Here is a 19538-nt window from a genome sequence, read left to right as displayed (position 1 = left end):
CTGAAGTCGCTGGGGTATATTTGTAGCAATAGCCAACAATACATTGTATGGGTCAAAATTATTGATTTTGCTTTTATGCCAAAAATCATTAGGACATTAAGAAAAGATCATGTTCCATGGAGATATTTTGTAAATTTCCTACCGTAAATATATCAAAACTTAATTTTTTGATTAGTAATATGCATTGCTAAAAACTTCACTTGAACAACTTTAAAGGAGATTTTCTCAATATTTTGACTTTTTTGCACCCTCAGATTCCAGATTTTCAAATAATCGTATATCGGTCAAATATTGTCATATTTTAACAAACCATACATCAATGGGAAGCTTACTTATTCAGCTTTCATATGATGCATACATCTCAATTTAAAAAAATTTACCCTTATGACTGGTTTTGTGGTCCATGGTCACAAATCACGTGACAAAATTGGTTTCCGTAGATTTATACATTTTTTTTTGCAAAATAAGACAATTGATTTATCAATCTGGTAAAACTTCATTTTGATAGCCCACTTACCATCTACTAATTACAAGTAAGACTTTCTAAGCAACTTTGCAACTACATGTCAACTACCAGTTATCACATTATTCGCAGACTGCCTGCTAAATAGCTATCAGCTATTTAAACAGCCAATTAACATATGCAATCTGTTGTGGGAGGATCACCTTGTTGGCACAGGGACTTCAGTAAGGCCCCCTAGTGTTGTGGCTTGAGCCAGACGAACAAAGGTCACAAACGGCTTGTCTAAAAAATCCACCTCTCCAATCAACACATTAGACGCTTCGGCATCTCTGGGGATCTTCTTCATGAACTTATTCTTCAGCTGGTGGGTGGAATAACAATACAGTTAGGGATCACGGATGAGTGGGTTTAATTAGTCCATATGGTCTGAAGCGCTGAAATGCATAAGTCATGAAATTTCCATGTTGGAAAGAGTTTGTGTTCACACAACATGATACCAGTATCAATATGAGCTCTATTATCAATGTCTGATGTGTCTGCATGTGATGGAAATGGGAAGCGGCTCATTTTTTCCAATAGCAGATCAATAATGTTATGCAATCACAGCGGGAACCCCGAGCAGGCAAACGCACACACATGAACCAATGAAAACAGCCGTTTGGCAATGGTGGTCTCAAACAACACGTGGATGTGGCATGGTCTGTGCTTATGGGCAAAATCAGCTTTTAATCTTTTAATGCCGCTTCCAGAGTCAATTTGCTTTCTGCAATGAATAAACAAGCTCCTTTCTCATGTTCCGACCCTGTTTTGCCTGCTGTTATATATGTACTATATGTACATCAAATCTGTAGGTTCCACCGCTCTATAAGAAAAAATCTAAAAGTATTTGGACCCTCAAGTCTCACTTAAAAGTTGAACCTCTCTTTTTCTCAGAACTAATTTCACATTCTTACAATGACTTAACTACCTGGACCAAGGTGATTTTTATTGGATGCATGCCCCTATAACTAAGTTAATTCAAAGTGACTTTTGAAAATAGTTGCCACTTGATATTTTGTTAATGCAATGACAATTCATTCACTTTTAAAGGTCCTTTTTGGGGTCATTGCATTAACACGTCAATTAATCAAACTACTTAGTTTAAATGTATGCACAAATGCATCTGTATATTAATCAAATTCTATAAATTAACTAGTGGAAATATTTTTGCACATGAAATCTGTATGCATTTGACACTCCATAATTGCCGGGACCCTTGACTTTCAGTCTCAGCATGCTGCTGTAGGGTATAAATGAAGCCTGTCGAGGGCAGTGACCACATGAAAGTGAGCCGCGGGTGTCACTTTAAGCAGAAAAACTCATTAAAGTGGACTCAGAATTGGCCCACTTTGAAGTCTAGTGATCTGAGGGCAGCGGCACCAACAACCCTCCTCACGCAAACACTGACTGCCTTTGAGTGACTTATATGGCATATCACCCATTATAAGATGTATGTGTATCAAATCTGTCACATAAACGCACATAGATAAGACAAGACCCCAGATGTAGTGCTCTTGTTTCTATAATCATCTTGTGTACTCTGTGCTAATGAATCAATTCATTTTCTGTGTATTTCAATATGTGCATGTGAAAAAATAACACAATGTCAGGAATACCTGGTCGGTGCTGGGTGTGACGGAAATATCATTCATACTGCGGCACTGAGAAGGATCTGAAAAGCAAAAAATGAAACACTTTGATGATTATTAATTTAATCTGTGTTGTTACTACATATTAACTAAAACTAATACTAATAAAAACAACAAAATATAAAGTAAATGTTTAAAAAAATACTTAAAACTGAAATAAAACTTAAAATAACTTAAAGCTGAAGTACCAAAATTACTAAAGCTAAAATGAAAATAAATTAAATCTAAATAGAAATATTTCAAAACTAATCAAAAGCACAATACAAAATTGCTAAAACTTTAAATAAAATAAAAACGGAAAATATAAAAATAAAATCAAATTCAAAATGTTAATAAATACTATAACAGAATATAAATAATACTAAAATAACACAAAATTAAATATATTATTATGATGTAATTTATGTGTTGATGTGATTTCACTGTCAAAGGTAAAGCCAAATAAAGCAACAAATTAATCACAAATTATGCATCAGATTCAGATGGTAATAGCATGTTACATGGTATATGTGATATATACCATGTCATTTTATGATTACAATGTTCATCTGCCACACATCATTAACTTCTAAATGTTACATTTGCTTCAGACGTTTTGCTTAGAATGGGATTTATTTATGCAATCATGTTTTTTAAAAGATACTTTTATATACTCATACATTTTAGTAACTCTTTCTTTAGAGATAAGAAAAAAAGATGTTGTTTTTCTGTCCTAAAGTACCCAGAAACAAATCATAACAAACAAGAATGAAAAACTAAAGTCAAGACCTTTCTAATAATCTCTAATCCTGAGAACAATGGCAGAAATGCGTTGCAGAAATTGTTCTCCTTCTTGTGCAACTACAAGCAATTAGTGTGTGAATGATGCTATGTGAGGTTAAAGGGTGTTCACACTGACAGCAATTTGCATTTTCAATGAGATTTGGTGATTTAAAGCAACAAAACTTGAATGCTTATTAGAAAACCCAGAGATCTGGAAGTAGCTGTAGATAAATCTATGTAAGGGGGAAGAAACAGAAGGCCAGACTCACGCAGTTTGCTGAGGCCGCCGCTCTGACGAGCTCGCAGGTCCTCAGTGGAGCGATGGAAACCCGACACAGAGCGAGGACTCGGGCTCGGACTGCGGTCTGATGCAGACCCGAGATCAGACACAGAGAAATGGCAGAAGACAGGCAAAAGAATAAAGTGGAAATGCAAGAAAAAAAAGTTCATAAGAAATGATTTGAAAAGACAGGTGTCGGAGAAAGACAGGGAACTCTGGGAACATCACTGACTGTGACAGGTCACACAGGAGACACTCACTCGACGGGCTGGATTTTCCGATGTCCGCCAGCGAGCGGTGGATCGGCTTCTTGGTCTGGTGACGGTGCTTCCGCAAGAGGACAAAACTGATCTTCTCACGGATCTCCGGAGCTATAAGACCCTCCTGCACCTGCTTTTCAATTATGTCATCTGTGAAAGGCAGAAAAACACAGACAAAGGATTAAAGCTCATATTTAAATAACACCGGGGAGACTGAAAGAAAAAAGAAAAATCACACATGAGACAGCAATGCGAGTATATGGAGCATATGGAAGCACAGATGTTTCTCCAGAGGAAAAAGATCCCAGTAATCTCGAATGTTTTTTTAGAAGAGATCTCAACAATGTCTCAAACTGTACTCAGATGGAAAAACCTGAGATCTAAATACTAAAACATTTTTCATCAAATGGTCTGAGTTGCTTTCTATTTTAAGAGAGTAGAGTGTAAATATATGCTCTTACTGCATTTGAATTAGTATAAATTTCATGAATCATACGAGAAACAACACAAAGTTGAGACTTCGGTTAAACGGAACCCCATTAAACGAGCTTTAAAAGAACAATGTCTGAGCAACATGTGACCCTGGACCACAAAACCAGTCTTAAGTGTAAATTTTTCAAAATTGAGATTTATACATCATCTGAAAGGATAGTTGTTGGGATTGGACAATATTTGGCTGAGATACAACTATTTGAAAAATATGGAATCTGAGGGTGCAAAAAAATATAAATATTCAGAAAATCGCCTTTAAAGTTGTCCAAATTAAGTTGTTAGCAATGCATATTACTAATCACAAATTAAGTTTTTATATATTTATGGTAAGAAATTTACAAAATATCTTCATGGAACATGATCTTTACTTTACAACCTAATGATTTTTGGCATAAAAGAAAAATTAATAATTTTGACCCATACAATGTATTTTTGGCTATTGCTACAAATATACCCCAGCGACTTCAGACTGCTTTTGGTCACAAATAGTTTTGACTAATGCATGCTATCATTTTTGAATAGGTACTTTTTAATTTGGAAAGTGTGTGCTACTGGACTCCTATAACACACACTGTTTTCTATTTAAATATATTTTAAAATATAATTGATTTCTGTGATGCAAATCTGTATTTTCAGCACCATTACTCCAGTCTTCAGTGTCACGTGATCCTTCAGAAATCATTCTAATATGCTGATTTGTTGCTGAAGTAACATTTTCTATTATTATCAATGTTGAAAACAGTTTGTTGCTTCATATTTTTGTGGAAACGTGATTTTCTTCCTTTTTTTTTTAAAGGATTCTTTGATGAACAGAAAGTTTAAAACATCATTTATATCAAACAGAAATCACTTGTAACATTATAAATGTCTTTGCTGCCACTTTTGATCAATTTAATACAGGCTTGCGGAATAATTTCTTTCCAATAAAAATCTTTTGAAAGGTAGTGTATGTTTATAAAATGGAATATTAATAAGCAGAATTTTGGAACTTTGTAAATGATAGGTGTTCAATCTCAAGTTCAGAAAGAGCTTTAGAAAGAGCTTTATTGCCAAGTGTGTTTGCACACACAAGGAATTTGTCTTGGTGTTAGGAGCTTCCAGTACAGAAAGTACAAACATAGTGCAGACAACATATAATTAAGGTGATAAAGAACACTAATGAAGAGAATATACAATAATTAAGGATAACAATAGTAATAAAAATAAAAATATACAGAAAAGAGACATGACCATAGACAGAACTGTGAATGTGCATGATGAACAGTGTACAGATGAAGGTTTAATGGGTTATTTACAGATGTACAGTACCGGGGTGTGTTATGTGTTGTTCAGGTGGGATACGGCCTGGGGGAAAAAACTGTTCTTGTGTCTGGCTGTTCTGGTGCTCAGTGATCTGTAGCGCCGGCCAGAGGGCAACAGTTCAAAGAGAGAGTGAGCTGGGTGTGAGGGGTCCAGAGTGACTTTCTTAGCCCTTTTCCTCACTCTGGAGGTGTAAAGTTCTTGGAGGCTGGGCAGAGGGGCACCGATAATTCTCTCAGCAGTCCTAACTGTCCGTTGTAGTCTTCTGATGTCTGTTTTGGTAGCTGAACCAAACCAAACAGTTATAGAAGAACATAGGACAGACTCGATGATTGCAGAGTAGAACTGTTTCAGCAGCTCCTGAGGCAGGTTGAACTTCCTTAGCTGGCGGAGGAAATACAGCCTCTGCTGGGCCTTTTTCGCAATAGAGTCAATGTGATTGTCCCACTTCAGGTCCTGAGAGATGGTGGTGCCCAGGAATCTGAATGACTCTACTGAAGTCACAGTGCTGTTCATGATGGTGAGTGGGGGGAGAGCAGGGGGGTTTCTCCTGAAGTCCACTATCATCTCCACAGTTTTGAGCGTGTTCAGCTCCAGGTTGTTAAGACTGCACCAGATAGCCAGCTGCTCAACTTCCTGTCTGTAAGCAGACTCGTCACCGTCCTTGATGAGGCCTATGACTGTAGTGTCGTCCGCAAACTTCAGGAGCTTGACAGAGGGGTCCTTTGATGTGCAGTCATTCGTGTAGAGAGAGAAGAGCAGTGGGGAGAGAACGCAACCCTGAGGGGCGCCAGTGCTGATGGTGAGAGTCCTGGATGTGAGTTTGCCCAGCCTCACTAGCTGCTGCCTGTCTGTCAGGAAGCTGGTGATCCACTGACAGATGGAGGAGGGCACAGAGAGCTGTCTCAGTTTGTCTGAGAGAAGGTCAGGTATGATGGTATTGAAGGCCGAGCTGAAGTCCACAAATAAGATCCTTGCATAATTCCCAGGTTTGTCGAGGTGTTGCAGGATGTAATGCAGTCCCATATTGACAGCGTCATCCACAGACCTGTTTGCTCTATAGGCAAACTGAAGAGGATCCAGCAAGGGTCTAGTGATGTCCTTCAGGTAGGCCAGGACCAGTCTCTCAAGTGACTTCATGACCACAGACGTGAGTGCGACAGGTCTGTAGTCATTAAGTCCAGTGATTTTGGGCTTTTTGGGGACGGGAATGATGGTGGAGCGTTTGAAGCAGCAGGGAACTTCACACAGCTCCAGAGATCTGTTGAAGATTTGTGTAAAGATGGGGGCCAATTGGTCAGCACAGACTTTTAGACAGGCAGGTGAAATACCGTCTGGTCCTGAAGCTTTCCTAGATTTCTGTTTTCTGAAGACCCGGTTCACATCCTCTACACAGACTTTAAACGCAGGTAGAATGGTGGGGGAGGGAGTAAGGGGGGTTGCAGGGGGGGAAGGTGAATGTGTGAAGTGCAGATCAGAGCGGGTGCTGGGTGTCAGTCTGGCCTTTTCAAATCTGCAGTAGAACACATTGAGATCGTCAGCCAGTTGTTGATTCTCCACAGACTGTGGGGGTGGTGTCTTGTACATGGTGATGTTCCTCAGACCAGTCCATACCGACGCCGGATCGTTGGCTGAAAGTTCTTTTTTCAACTTCTCAGGAGTGTTAAGATTGAACTCGGGTCTGTTGTTTGGTGTTTATGTAGTGTTTTCTGGGTAGACGGTGTACTGACCCACTATCTGCGGCAGGGAATACCCCTCCAGGTCCAGCAGGATGCAGCCCGTCTGCAGGCAGGTGCGCAGCTCAAACAGACTGTGCAGAGACAGCGTGGACACATGTGGTTTGCTCCACCTCTCGCCACCCTCCTCCACCTTCTCCTCAAACTTGACCCACCTGAGGAAACACACAGAAGATGCAACTTTACAAATGCTACCTTGACAAATTTTCTTCCCACATACCAAAAGATGGATGAAATGTTTCTGGGTTTTAAATGTGTAAATTGCAACAACCAATAAATCTCCTTATAAAGTAAAACTTTACAATAAGGTCGCATTAGTTAACATTAGTTAATGCATTAAGTAACAATGAGTGATACATTGATTACAGTATTTATTAATATTTGCTAATGTTAGTTAATAAAATACAGCTGCTCATTGTCAGTTCATGCTACCTCGGGTCCATTAAATAATTGTTTTTTTTAAGTGATATTTTTGGGCTTTTTATGCCTTTATTAGATAGGAGAGTAGTAGCGAGCAGACCGGAAAGCATTGGGTGAAGAGAAGGGGGCGGGATCTGCAAAGGACCTCGAGACGGGAATCAAACTGGGGTCGCCGTGAGCACAGCTGCGCTACATGTCGACCCATTAAATAATATTAACAGATATTAATAATGTACAAGTAAATGTGGAACCGTAGAATGTGGACTAAGATTAATAAATGCTTTGTCTTAATGCTATGATGAATTGCTTTTGCTCCTCTTTTGTAAGTTGTTCTGGATAAAATGTAAAAGTAATAAATAAAATCTGAAAGTCATTGAGATCAACTTTAAGGTACAAACCTTAAATTGGATGAATCAGTCAAATTACAATTTTTCATAATTTAGATAATGTCACAAGGGCTTCAGAAGTGAGTGTGTGTGTGTGTGTGTGTGTGTGTCACCTGGCAGACTCTTTCCACTCCATCTCTCCACCCTCATGCTGCAGTGTGTCCATCTCAGTGAAGAGGGTGGGTGTGGGCTCATCTTCCTCTCTTAGGAGGTGACGTAGTCTCTCTGCAGCAGGGGACACTGTCACACACACACACACACGCACACACACAAAAGCAAAGCTGAAGGTACATCGATCAAATGCAAAGTCATGCATTTAGTATATATATATATATATATTGGTAAAATGAAATGTTTTGTAAAAGAAACCGTGATATAATTTTGGGATTTTTCAGGATGGTTTTATATAAATGAATACACTGATTATAAATGTCTTTCCAATATCTTTGCTAGTTTTTTAATCTAGTGTATGTTTGCATGATGGTAGGGTGTTGCTAAGGTGTTGAGGGTGGCTGCTAGGTAAGGCTTGATTTCAAAAGCCTATCTTAACAATCTTCCTTTGAAGGTAGATATGCATAAGTGTGCATAAATCTCGTCATAAATCAGGCTGATATCTGAAAGCATATCAAAAGAATTAGTTTGGAACAACCATGTGACAATGGCTTACTCTAATCTGATGCATGATGGCAGAATCAATATATAAATATATCGACTCTATATCTTAGGTAAAGTCAGCTCTAGTGTGGGCTACTAAAACCTGTTCTCAATCTAATGCCATGTGCATTAATCTGATGTGGTGCAAGTCGGTGCTTGTGAGCCCATGCATGACAATCTTGTTGTGACCTTCCTCGCGATCTCTGGCTTTTCCTCAGGATTATTAACTCGTGGGTGTTTTTCTCCATGTAATCCTTCTAATCCTGAAGTAACAATCACAAATACGTGTGGTTGTAGAATGCCAATGCAGAGTAGAGTACAATGCACCCGATTATTTATAGCTCACGCACTTGAATCACTTTGGTTAGTCAATTAAACTTTGATGGAGTCACTAGATATTAGAAGTCGGTTGTTGATATACGTATCGTCATAGTATTCATTTCTTTCGTTGCAGACCTTCAAAAATGCACTGAATAGAGGAAAGGTGAGTTATCACTTAAAAATGAACACCGTTGATCTTATTTTTAAATCCTGAGATTTTTACTTTTTCAAAAAAAAAAAAAAACTTACAGGAATAACGCTTTCCAAAAGACATGATTTTGATGTTTCACAATTTAAATTATTGCATTTAATGCAAAATCATGATAATATGAACATTTAAACAAGGGTTGATGAAAATCATTATTGGAAGTTGTAGAATCAGGCCTGACTGATCTCAGAAATATGCCTTCTCATCCAGCAGCAATGGGTGAACTCATCAAACCTGATGCGTGACTCATTTTGAATATCAAAATAAAAGGAAAAAGGAAATATTAAGAAGAATAAATTATATCATGCTTTAAAAACAGGACCATTACATTTTTTGCACTGTGACATTATTAACATTTAAACACATTTGCTCTCAAATTCCCTCAAATTATTTTAATGCAAATGTTTTACTTCTGAATTTGTCTGTAATTGGCATTATTCTCAAATATTTTGATTTTTGATTTTTTTAATATTTTTAGATTTTCTTAATATATAACAGTAAACTATTTTTTTTTTTTTAAATCCACAAAAATGAAGTACATTAAGTGCTATTCTGATGTACATTACCATTTAAATAGTTATGATCATTTATTTATTTTATTTTAGCATTACAGAAAAGTGAATGTTGGGGGTAAATGTGATTTAAATGTCATGGACAATTACGTTTTTTTAAAGAATTGTGTCATTATTTTTATGACAATTGATAACATTTTCCCTCAAGTTCTCATTCATGTAGATATTTTCCGTCAAAATCTCATTATTTCAATTTTTTTGTGTTATAAAGATTTTTTAAATATATAACAATGAACAAATTACTGTTACACAATTATTTTTAAAAACAGAAAATCCACTAAAAGGAAGAACAATTAATGCTACCCCGATGTAGTTTACCTTTATTTATTTATTTTGCATTACAAAAAAGTGAACTTTGTGGGTAAATATGTTCAAATGTCATGAAAATAATGTCACAATGCAAAATATCTTTGACTGTCATTAAACTTATAATCATCAACCAAACTTGTGACTTCAGTCATGGTTGATCAGCAGAAAACTGGCCGATAGATTAATAGACTCATGATCTAGGAGTGTCAAACTCCACAGAAAAATGTGCTCTGACCACAATTCCAGAAAGAAACTCTCCAGGACAAAGCTAATAAGAAGACCTGGCAGCAATAGTAAGGCAATAAGGTGATAATGACGTCTGTGATGGTACCTGTGCATCTGCTCAGTTGAGTGCCCTGAGAGCCCAGACTGGACGTCAACGACTGTATCGAGTCCTGAATACTAAAAGACCCCGTCAACCTACGCTGTTCCTGCTCCATCCTTCAGAAAGTCCAGCGTTTAATGTTTCATTGACGGAAAAAGATCTACTAATACACTTCTGAAATGTTCACTGAGCTCGTCCCTCATCGTAGATGCTCCTTCCCTATGAGTAAGTCCTCTTGTTCTTGAACCTTTCTTCTCAGCAATGTTGCTCTTTCCTGAAAACTAAAGCAGGGCAAAGTGCCACACGCATGAAAGGCCCAACAAGTGTTTTTCTCCTCCTCCAGCTTTGCTGATCCCTCCCTTTCTCGCTCTCTCTCTTCAGAATTTAAGTCTGAAACCGCAAATCAATAATTCGTAAAGATGCACGTTATTTGAAAATAAACCTAAAGCAGTAACTGTATCAGGGCTATTTAAAACTAAAACCATAAAAAGCATGCTTGTTTCTTGAAATAAAATATACAAAACATTAAATTCTCTTTTTTTTGAGTTGCCATGAAAAGCAACATTTCCCATTTACAAAAATAAAAACTAAAACTGAAATAAAAATGAATAAAAATGATATAAACTTATTTTTGTTTAAACATTTTTTAATACTTTTTGGGGATTTTATCCAAGCCTTGTTACACTTGTGGTGTCCCCGGTTAAAAATGACAAAAAAATTGCTTATAAATCTCTCATTATGCTATAGTATTACCCAATTTTGGATTTAACTTTGTTATCAGCTTGTTTTCTTTCAGTTAGCACAGCTTTTGTATTTCATTTTGGAACTAACTGATCATAGGCCTCACTGATCTATGCTTATGCACCTCAGTTTTTGAATGAACATTACCAAATTATGCATCTCCAAAACTGAGATGCATAAGCTTAGATCAATGAGAGAAATATCAAAACCTGTGCAAACAAGTTGACAAAAAGACTGAATTCAAAATGTCATGTTTATATGGCATAATGAGATTTACAAGCAATTTTTCAAAACGTCGGTCATTTAAACATTAAGGGCCAGTTTTACTAAAAGCTTGCGCCAGCGCAAACGGTCTTTTGGCGTTAAAATAATACAGTCAAGTTTTACTAACCCTCAACTAGGAGTCACACAATATACCAGGTCTATCAAAACTTCTAGCAAACCTTCATTTTTTGGCTTTTCTTTTCTATGTACTGTGGCTTCTTTATTTCTTTATTCTTCTTTTGCGACTTTGCTAATTTGCGCTGCGCTTAATTGCATTGATCGATATGTAAATTAAATGTTGCATGTGTGTTTTTTAATTTGCACGGTTGTTAGTAAACCACCTGCAGAAATTTCCCCCCCTAGGGGGCTGTTTTGGAATTGCACTCTTGCGCTAATTTGCCCTGTTTAGTAAAACTGGCCCTTAAACACCAAAATAGAATTTTCAGCACAACACTAATAAATAACCTAAAGTAACTAAACTAATAGAATCTCAATGATACTAAATAACATTGAACAGTGTTTTGTAACTAGACTTTTTTGTTGCATGAGGGTAATAATAAGAGGTTAAGAGAAGCTCACTGGTGGAGTTGATGTCAGAGAGCTCGTTTGAATCCTGCTCTCCTTCATCTGGGTCACATGGTTCCTCTCGATTCTGGTGTTCATGGCGGTTGTGGTGTCTCTCTCGGCTGTCACGGTCGTGGGAGTGCCGTGACGTGTGCCTGTGATGTCTGCGCTTCCTTCTGTAGCTCCGTGGCACTGGAACACCAATGTAGACGGATTCTAAAACCAGAGAATGAAAGAGCAGTGAGCTTCAATTTGATAGTATTTATGGCATAATTCACACTCCAGTGTCGCTGGGGTATATTTGTAGCAATAGCCAAAAATACATTGTATGGGTCAAAATTATTGATTTTCCTTTTATGCCAAGAATCATTAGGACATTAATAAAGATTGTGTTCCATGAAGATATTTTGTAAATTACCTACTGTAAATATATTAAAACTTAATTTTTGATTAGTAATATGCATTGCTAAGATCTTCATTTGAACAACTTTAAAGGCGATTTTCTCAATATTCAGATTTTTTTGCACCCTCAGATTCCAGATTTTCAAATAGTTGTGTCTCAGACAAATATTGTCCTATCATAACAAACCATACATCAATGGAAAGATTATTTATTCTTATTATATAAATCTCAATTTTGAAAAAATTACATATTCACATATCATGTTTCCTGTGCCCTTATTTAAATATTTTATATATATATATATATATATATATACATTTATTTTTAATTACTTTATATAATAACTTATTATATGTATATATTTCTATTTGCATTTCTGTGTTAAACTACTATTTAACAAAATAAACAAATGCAACTGGAAATATTGTAATTGTCCAATCTGACAGTACATTCAAATGGTGGATAATTAAATTATTATTAGCAACTTTTTGTATGCGCTACAGTTTCTTTATAAGAAAGTGGTTTGTCGGTCAGGCCCATCTGCCAAGAAATAATGTAAAAAAAATAAAAAAAGAAGCCCATCCTCTCACCATCCTCATCCTCATTGTGTTTGCTGCGGTGACCACTTCTCCTGCTGCCATGCAAGTCATGGTCCATCCTGACAGGAAAAAGGCAGAATAAAAGCGTATTATTAAGGTAAGACACTACAGGCAAAACCACTGCACTGGTCAGTCTTGCGATTTTGGCCTATTTTGCATCCATATCTTGTCTTCTTTCAGACTAATGGAAAGAAATATTTAAAAGACACATTTAAGTGTTTATTTTATTACAGATGTATTTTGGTCTGTATATTTCAATGACAATACACATCTGAAATCTCTAAAATCTTCACTTCAGTGGCACAACAAACTTTACAGTTTTATAATCTAAAGGGTTTTATAGAGGGGTTTGTTCATATATAATTCATCTAATTGATATAACTTAGTTTTTTCTAAAAGCATGGTGACATTTTTGTCTGGCTGTTGACAGTATTTTCAGATTTATAAAGTAATAAAAAGAGTATCCAAAATTCCTTATGTAATATAAAAAAATAAATTAAATAAAATAAAAATGAATGAGAATATTGAACCTGGCTTTATCCAATGTTCAGATTCCTGCTTTTGAAATGTATGCAAATTCATGCATTTTTCATTAGATAATGCCTCACTTGCATATTTAAAAACTAACATTTCAGAAGACTTATATACAAAACAATTGTACTAATGTACTGTGATTATTCAGCTGGAGAAGTTTGGTGATATCTATTAGTTAACGTTTTGGAAGCTTTGCATATATTCCCTTCTGCTTAATTAAAGCACTCTGCAGATTATATCGCCTTAGTGTATTTACACATAACTAATGAGTGCTCGTCAGTTAGTTTTTTGTATAGTTCTAGCTGTCAGTGGTTTTAAAGCCTCCAGCTCGGTCACAGGACCTGAAAGAACCCCGCATGATATGGCACGTGGACCTGCAGCTTCATTAGATCAATGTCCTTGTCGCTGGAGGGAAAGGAAAACCCAATGCATCGGCATAATTATGAGAGGATGTTCACTGTCAGCACACACACACACACACACACACACACACACACACACACACACACACACACACACACACACACACACACACACTCATGTTGGGTTTCCATGTTTTATGGGGACATCCCATAGGCGTAATGGTTTTTATACTGTACAATCTGTATGTGCTATTGCCCTACACCAACCCTACACCTAAACTTAGCCCTCACAGGAAACATGCTGCATTTTTAGATTTTCAAAAAACTTTATGCTGTATGATTTATAAGCTTGTTTCCTCATGGGGACCAAAAAATGTCCCCACAAGATTAAGATTTACTGGTATTACTATCCTTGTGGGGACATTTGGTCCCCAGGACGTGATGAATACCAGGTGCACACACACACACACACACACACACAGTTCTCTTATGTCACACACTGTCACATAATTGATTGATTCATACATTCAGAAGCAGTAGCTGTGGCACAGTGGGGAGTGCATGCGCTAGCAAGCACTAAAACTATTAAAAAGATGTTCCTTAACTGAAATAAAGCTGAAGTAAAATAAAATATGAATATGGCAATAATTAAACAGGTTTAAATTGAAGCACTAAAATTAACTTTAAAATTAATTACCACCCGCACTAAAGTTTTTTAAAAACCATTGAAAAATACCAAAATTGTTAAATACTAAAATAAAATTTGAAAACTGATTAAATGAAACTGATGAATGAAAACTCAAATTCAAATTCATTGAAAATATTAATAAATACTATATGAATATATAAATAATATCAAAATAACTGCTCAAAACACACATCTTGTAGGTTCAAATCCAGCCCTCATGCCTCAATCTCCTTCCAATTACAGTGAAAAAGCCTATAAATAACTAGAATTAAACTGAAGGAATAAGTAATTACTTCCTAAGCAGGTAAACAGATGCTCTACTCTACTCTAAAATCTGATGAAAACTGATAATTGTATGAGGAACAAGCTGAAACTGAAGTCATATTCATTGGGAATCTTGACATCTGGCCGAGTTCTCCTTGAGGCATTCATGAGAGGAGCAGCGATATTTGATTCATGAACAAATCATTTTTCACTGAATCATTTGATTCAGTTCCCAAAACCAGTCTGAATGATTTGTGCTAAAATTACATGCTTTAGTTTTAACCCAAAAATGTTATTTCAACGATTCCTATTAAGGAAATGTTATATGTGACCCTGGAGCACAAAAGCAGTCTGAAGTCTCTGGGGTATATTTGTAGCAATAGCCCAAAATGCATTGTATGGGTCAAAATTATTCATTTTTCTTTTATGCCAAAAATCATTAGGATATTAAATAAAGATCATGTTCCATGAAGATATTTAGTAAATTTATTACCGTAAATATATCAAAACTTAATTTTTGATTAGTAATATGCATTGCTAAGAACTTCATTTGGACAACTTTTAAAGGTGATTTTCTCAATATTTAGATTTTTACATTCATTGAAACATCAATGGAAAGCTTATTTATTCAGCTTTCAGATTTTGTATAAATCTCAATTTCGAAAAACTGACTTAAGACTGGTTTTGTGGTCCAGGGTCACATTTCAAATGGATTTTAGTTCAATTTCAGTTGTTATTTATTTACAGTTAACAGGTAACATATTTGAGATTTCTCATTTTATTTTACAAGTTTTAAAAGTTTTTTGTTTTATGTCAATTGATTTAATAGTTTTACTGATAATAACCCTAGCACAACCCATTTAAACATCACTGTTGCATGAAATGAATTCAAGGCTGTCAGTAATATAATGCCATGCTAACTGCTCAATCATTCTGTTGGCCACTCAAGCAGAAGAGCTGTAATGTAAGACGGCATGTAATACAGTAATTAACAGTGTGTGATGATCAGTGTCCTTCACATCAGACAGAGAACAACTCCAGGACAAACAGATAATCAGGACTGACAGCGTCATTGATCTGTAGAGGAACGCCTCTGTGATTCATGGGAAACACGTCCACAGATTTACCCACTTACAGTTACTCATTTAATCTTACAGATGAAGTGTGCCATTTTTTTACAATGTTAAAATACGTTCTCCTCTCCTAGTTTGATATACAGAGACAATATAAGACTATACATAAACTATTTGTTGGTTTATCAAAGGCAGAAATGTTCTGGAACAATTGACTGAAAACTATTACAATTTTTGCAATTCAACTGAGTGGGACTATTTTTATATACATCAAAACTTTCAATCAGTCTCTATTTATTTACTTAGGAACTTGCTCGCTAGATATTGGATCTCTGGAATATTAAGCAATTTTCTAAAGAAATCTCAAGATACTTTTGCAAGAACTTTACATTGAAAAGTAACCAGCTCTTACCTTGTTACAGAAGTGGCGTTGAGATGACGGGTGTGATGAGCATCTGTCTGTATCAGATGAGATCAGGCTTGTTTCTCTGTACAGTATCAGAGACAGCCGATCACAATGATTACCCATCACCGTCTGTCTGTCTTGTGATTGGCTGAAGAGTCAAACGCTCCGGGTCATAAGCACAGTACGGTGGCAGGAAACGTGACATGAAGTTCATTAAATGACACACACACAGCACGCTCTATTAAACTGCGCTATTGTCTGACAGTTCAACATGAGTCTAATTCACAGCGATGCAGTACTTGATCCATAGGCCTACTTGTTAAATGCATATTACAAGAAAACTATCTTGCACAATACTGCACATGCACAGAACAGTGACTCCACAATGTATTTGGACCCCTCAAAATATCTGAATAACAATGCATCAGCCTCTTTCAATGAACACACAGTTTGAGTTTCATCAGAATCAGTCCATTCATGCTGAAGTTCAAACCAAGTGGAATCACACCAAAATTTCACAACCCCGGATTTTCTAAAGTTTTAGCTCTTAAAATTTATTTCATGATGTTTTGGTAGAGACGCATGCATTTTGCAAGTGTGATCTTTGATCTAAATGAACAAGCAAACAAAATGGATAAATAAATGTGTAATAAAATAAACAATAAATATAATTTTTAATCCACAAGACAAAGCATACTCTTTTCATTCTAATGTTCATAAGGTACACGAATAGATTACTGAAATATCCCCCTCAATACTTTGGGAGATTATGAAAGCTTATATCATGGGTTGTATTATTTCTTTCCAGGGTGCAAGAAAGAAAAAGGGCTAAATTGGTAGAGTGTCACGGTGCACACAGCAGGAACAAGGAACGCACAGACGAGGACGTAAACTCAAATCATAGTCTTTAATGTAGACATCAGGAGAAGACATGGCAAGGCTTACAGACAGGAAACACCGGGGGTAACGAGTAGACCAGACCAAATCAAACTGAACAGACAGGACTATAAATACACAGGTAAATCATAGACAATTAGACAAACACGGCTGGACAAGAATTAACTAATGATTACATTTAACACGGACAGGAAACAAACCAAATATGGACACAAGAGGCGGGAACACATGACACACACGACAGAGGACTGACATAGAGCTGGAACAGCAAACAAATAGTTTAGATAAAGAAAACGCTGTACATCCATCCATAGAGACTTATAAGAAAATACTTTCTTTAAGATTGAAATATAATCAGGTACTTTCAGATCATATCATCAGAGGATTCCTATACACGCAACAAACATGTTCTGAATTTGGTGACAAACCCCATAAACTACTGGCAAGACAAATTAGGAAAATAGAAAGTGATTGAACCATAAGTAAAGTTAAGTCAGAAAATGGTGACATTTTAACATCACATAATGAAATCAATGAGAGATTCAAACAATTCTACGAAGAATTATACTCTTCTAGGTCCTCAAATGATGATCTAGTTGTCAAAGATTTCTTAGACTGCTGTGACCTTCCCACTTTAGTCCAAAAAGATCGTAATGCCCTCAATGCTGAGCTCACGGATTCAGAAATATTAGATACTATCAAGACAATGAAATGTGGGAAAGCCCCTAGGCCAGACGGCTATTCCAGTGAGTTTTATAAAGAATTTGGCCATCTGCTCTCACCTCATCTATTCAAAATGTACACTCAAGCATATAATGTTGGCAGGTTACCTCCTACTTTAAATGAAGCCATCATAACAGTCTTGCCTAAGAAAGGGAAGGATCCAGTAGAAGTAAGCAGCTATAGGCCAATATCACTTTTGCCATGTGACCAAAAAATCTCTAAGGCTCTATCCATTAGACTTAGTTCTGTAATGGACAAACCTATTCAGACAGGGTTTATTCCTAATAGGCATTCGTCTTCGAATCTCAGACGTCTTTTTAACATAATTTACTCTCAAAACACACACATAGATGATCTGGTCATTGTTTCTCTTGACGTAGAAAAAGCTTTTGACCAATTAGAATGGTCTTATCTTTTCGCAGCTCTAAGAAAATTTGAAATTGGTGAAAATTTTGAGAGGTGGATAAGAATTCTCTATCATAAGCCATGCGCAAGGATTCTTACTAATAGTATTCGTTCTCCTCCTTTCAGTCTATATAGAGGTTCTAGACAGGGCTGCTCACTATCCCCTCCACTCTTCGCCTTGGCCCTTGAGCCCCTTGCACAGTCTATTCGCTCTAACACCAACATACATGGATACAGCACAAATAATACAGTAAGCTAAATATTATATGCTGATGATATCCTGTTATATATCACTAAACCTTTGAATCTTAGAAACGGTCTGTCATTACGGTACATTTTCAGGTTACAGGGTCAACTGGTCTAAGAGTGAATTAATGCCTATAAAGGTCAGAGATATTTCTGTTCTCCAAACCTTCCCATTTAAAATAAAGCAATATAAACTTACATATTTAGGAAGATTTTCAGTCATTATTTAAAGCTAATTTCCCCCCTTTAGTGACTAAACTGCTAAATAATATTGAGTTTTGGCGATCCCTGACCATTTCTTTAATAGGAAGGGTTAATATTATTAAAATGATATTTCTCCCACAAATTCTTTATCCTTTTCGAAACATCCCAATATTCTTTTTTCAAACAACTAGATTCCATTATTATACCATTTTTGTGGGATTACAAAGCCCACAGAATAAGTAAAGCACACCTTTGCAAACCGAAAGCTGTTCCAAATTTTGTCCTTTACTACTATGCTTGTACTCTTCAGAATATCGTAATGTGGCTAGATCATACTATAGCACTCTCAACTTGGATCCAAATGGAAAGAGAGGCATGTAGACCATGCGATATTGGTGCAGTCTTACTATCCCCTATAAAGATAGACAAGTCAGTATATAAACATAACTCTATAATTCAGAGTACAATTCGTATTTGGAAGCAGATCAAATCAAAATTTTCAATAAAGCCATTGTCTTTCCTGTTACCAATCAGCGGGAACCCTTCATTTACCCCTTCTATGCATGCTGCTTTTACAAAATGGAGGGACTTAGGTCTTCAGACTATTGTAAATCTATTCATAAATGGCACTTTTGCTACCTTTAGACAGCTGCAGGATAAATATGGTTTGCATGCAAGTAACTTTTTTAGATATTTGCAGATCAGGGATTACGTAAGAAAGCACATACCCTGTCTTAATGAGGCTACTCCTGCTAGTTTGGATGATCTTTTGGGACTTGGAGGTGGGGTCAGTCATCTGATATCTGTACTGTACAAAGAACTGTTGTCAAAGAATTTACCTTCTACAGAGAGTTTAAAATAGCAGTGGGAGCAAGAATTGGGGAGGAGATATGTTCAGAATTTTGTGCTGACGCACTAGAGAATATTCATACATGCTCTGTCAATTTAAGATTATCCATCGACTCAATTATACTAAAACAAAATTACATA

General features: G+C 36.3%; 1 protein-coding gene across 1 annotated transcript in view; it reads right to left on the bottom strand.

The window, feature by feature from the left end:
• slc4a5b (solute carrier family 4 member 5b) overlaps positions 1–16183 on the bottom strand; it is a gene marked incomplete at its 3' end in the record, with an annotated part of 33022 nt that extends 16839 nt beyond the window's left edge. Inside the window, exons 1-9 of the mRNA XM_079411342.1 lie at positions 16080–16183; positions 12738–12805; positions 11760–11960; positions 7900–8026; positions 6975–7135; positions 3454–3603; positions 3183–3278; positions 2119–2174; positions 667–824 (exon numbers count right to left, since the gene is read on the bottom strand). Coding sequence (XP_079267468.1) covers positions 667–824; positions 2119–2174; positions 3183–3278; positions 3454–3603; positions 6975–7135; positions 7900–8026; positions 11760–11960; positions 12738–12804 — 1016 coding nt within the window. The 5' untranslated portion in view covers position 12805; positions 16080–16183. The remainder of the gene's footprint in view (positions 1–666; positions 825–2118; positions 2175–3182; positions 3279–3453; positions 3604–6974; positions 7136–7899; positions 8027–11759; positions 11961–12737; positions 12806–16079) is intronic.
• Positions 16184–19538: the final 3355 nt, after the last annotated feature.

The sequence above is a fragment of the Barbus barbus genome (genome assembly GCF_936440315.1).
Source record: "Barbus barbus genome assembly, chromosome: 47".
Lineage (NCBI taxonomy): Eukaryota > Metazoa > Chordata > Actinopteri > Cypriniformes > Cyprinidae > Barbus > Barbus barbus.
Note: the sequence above shows the minus strand (reverse complement) of the source record. Positions and strands in the feature narration are given on the sequence as shown.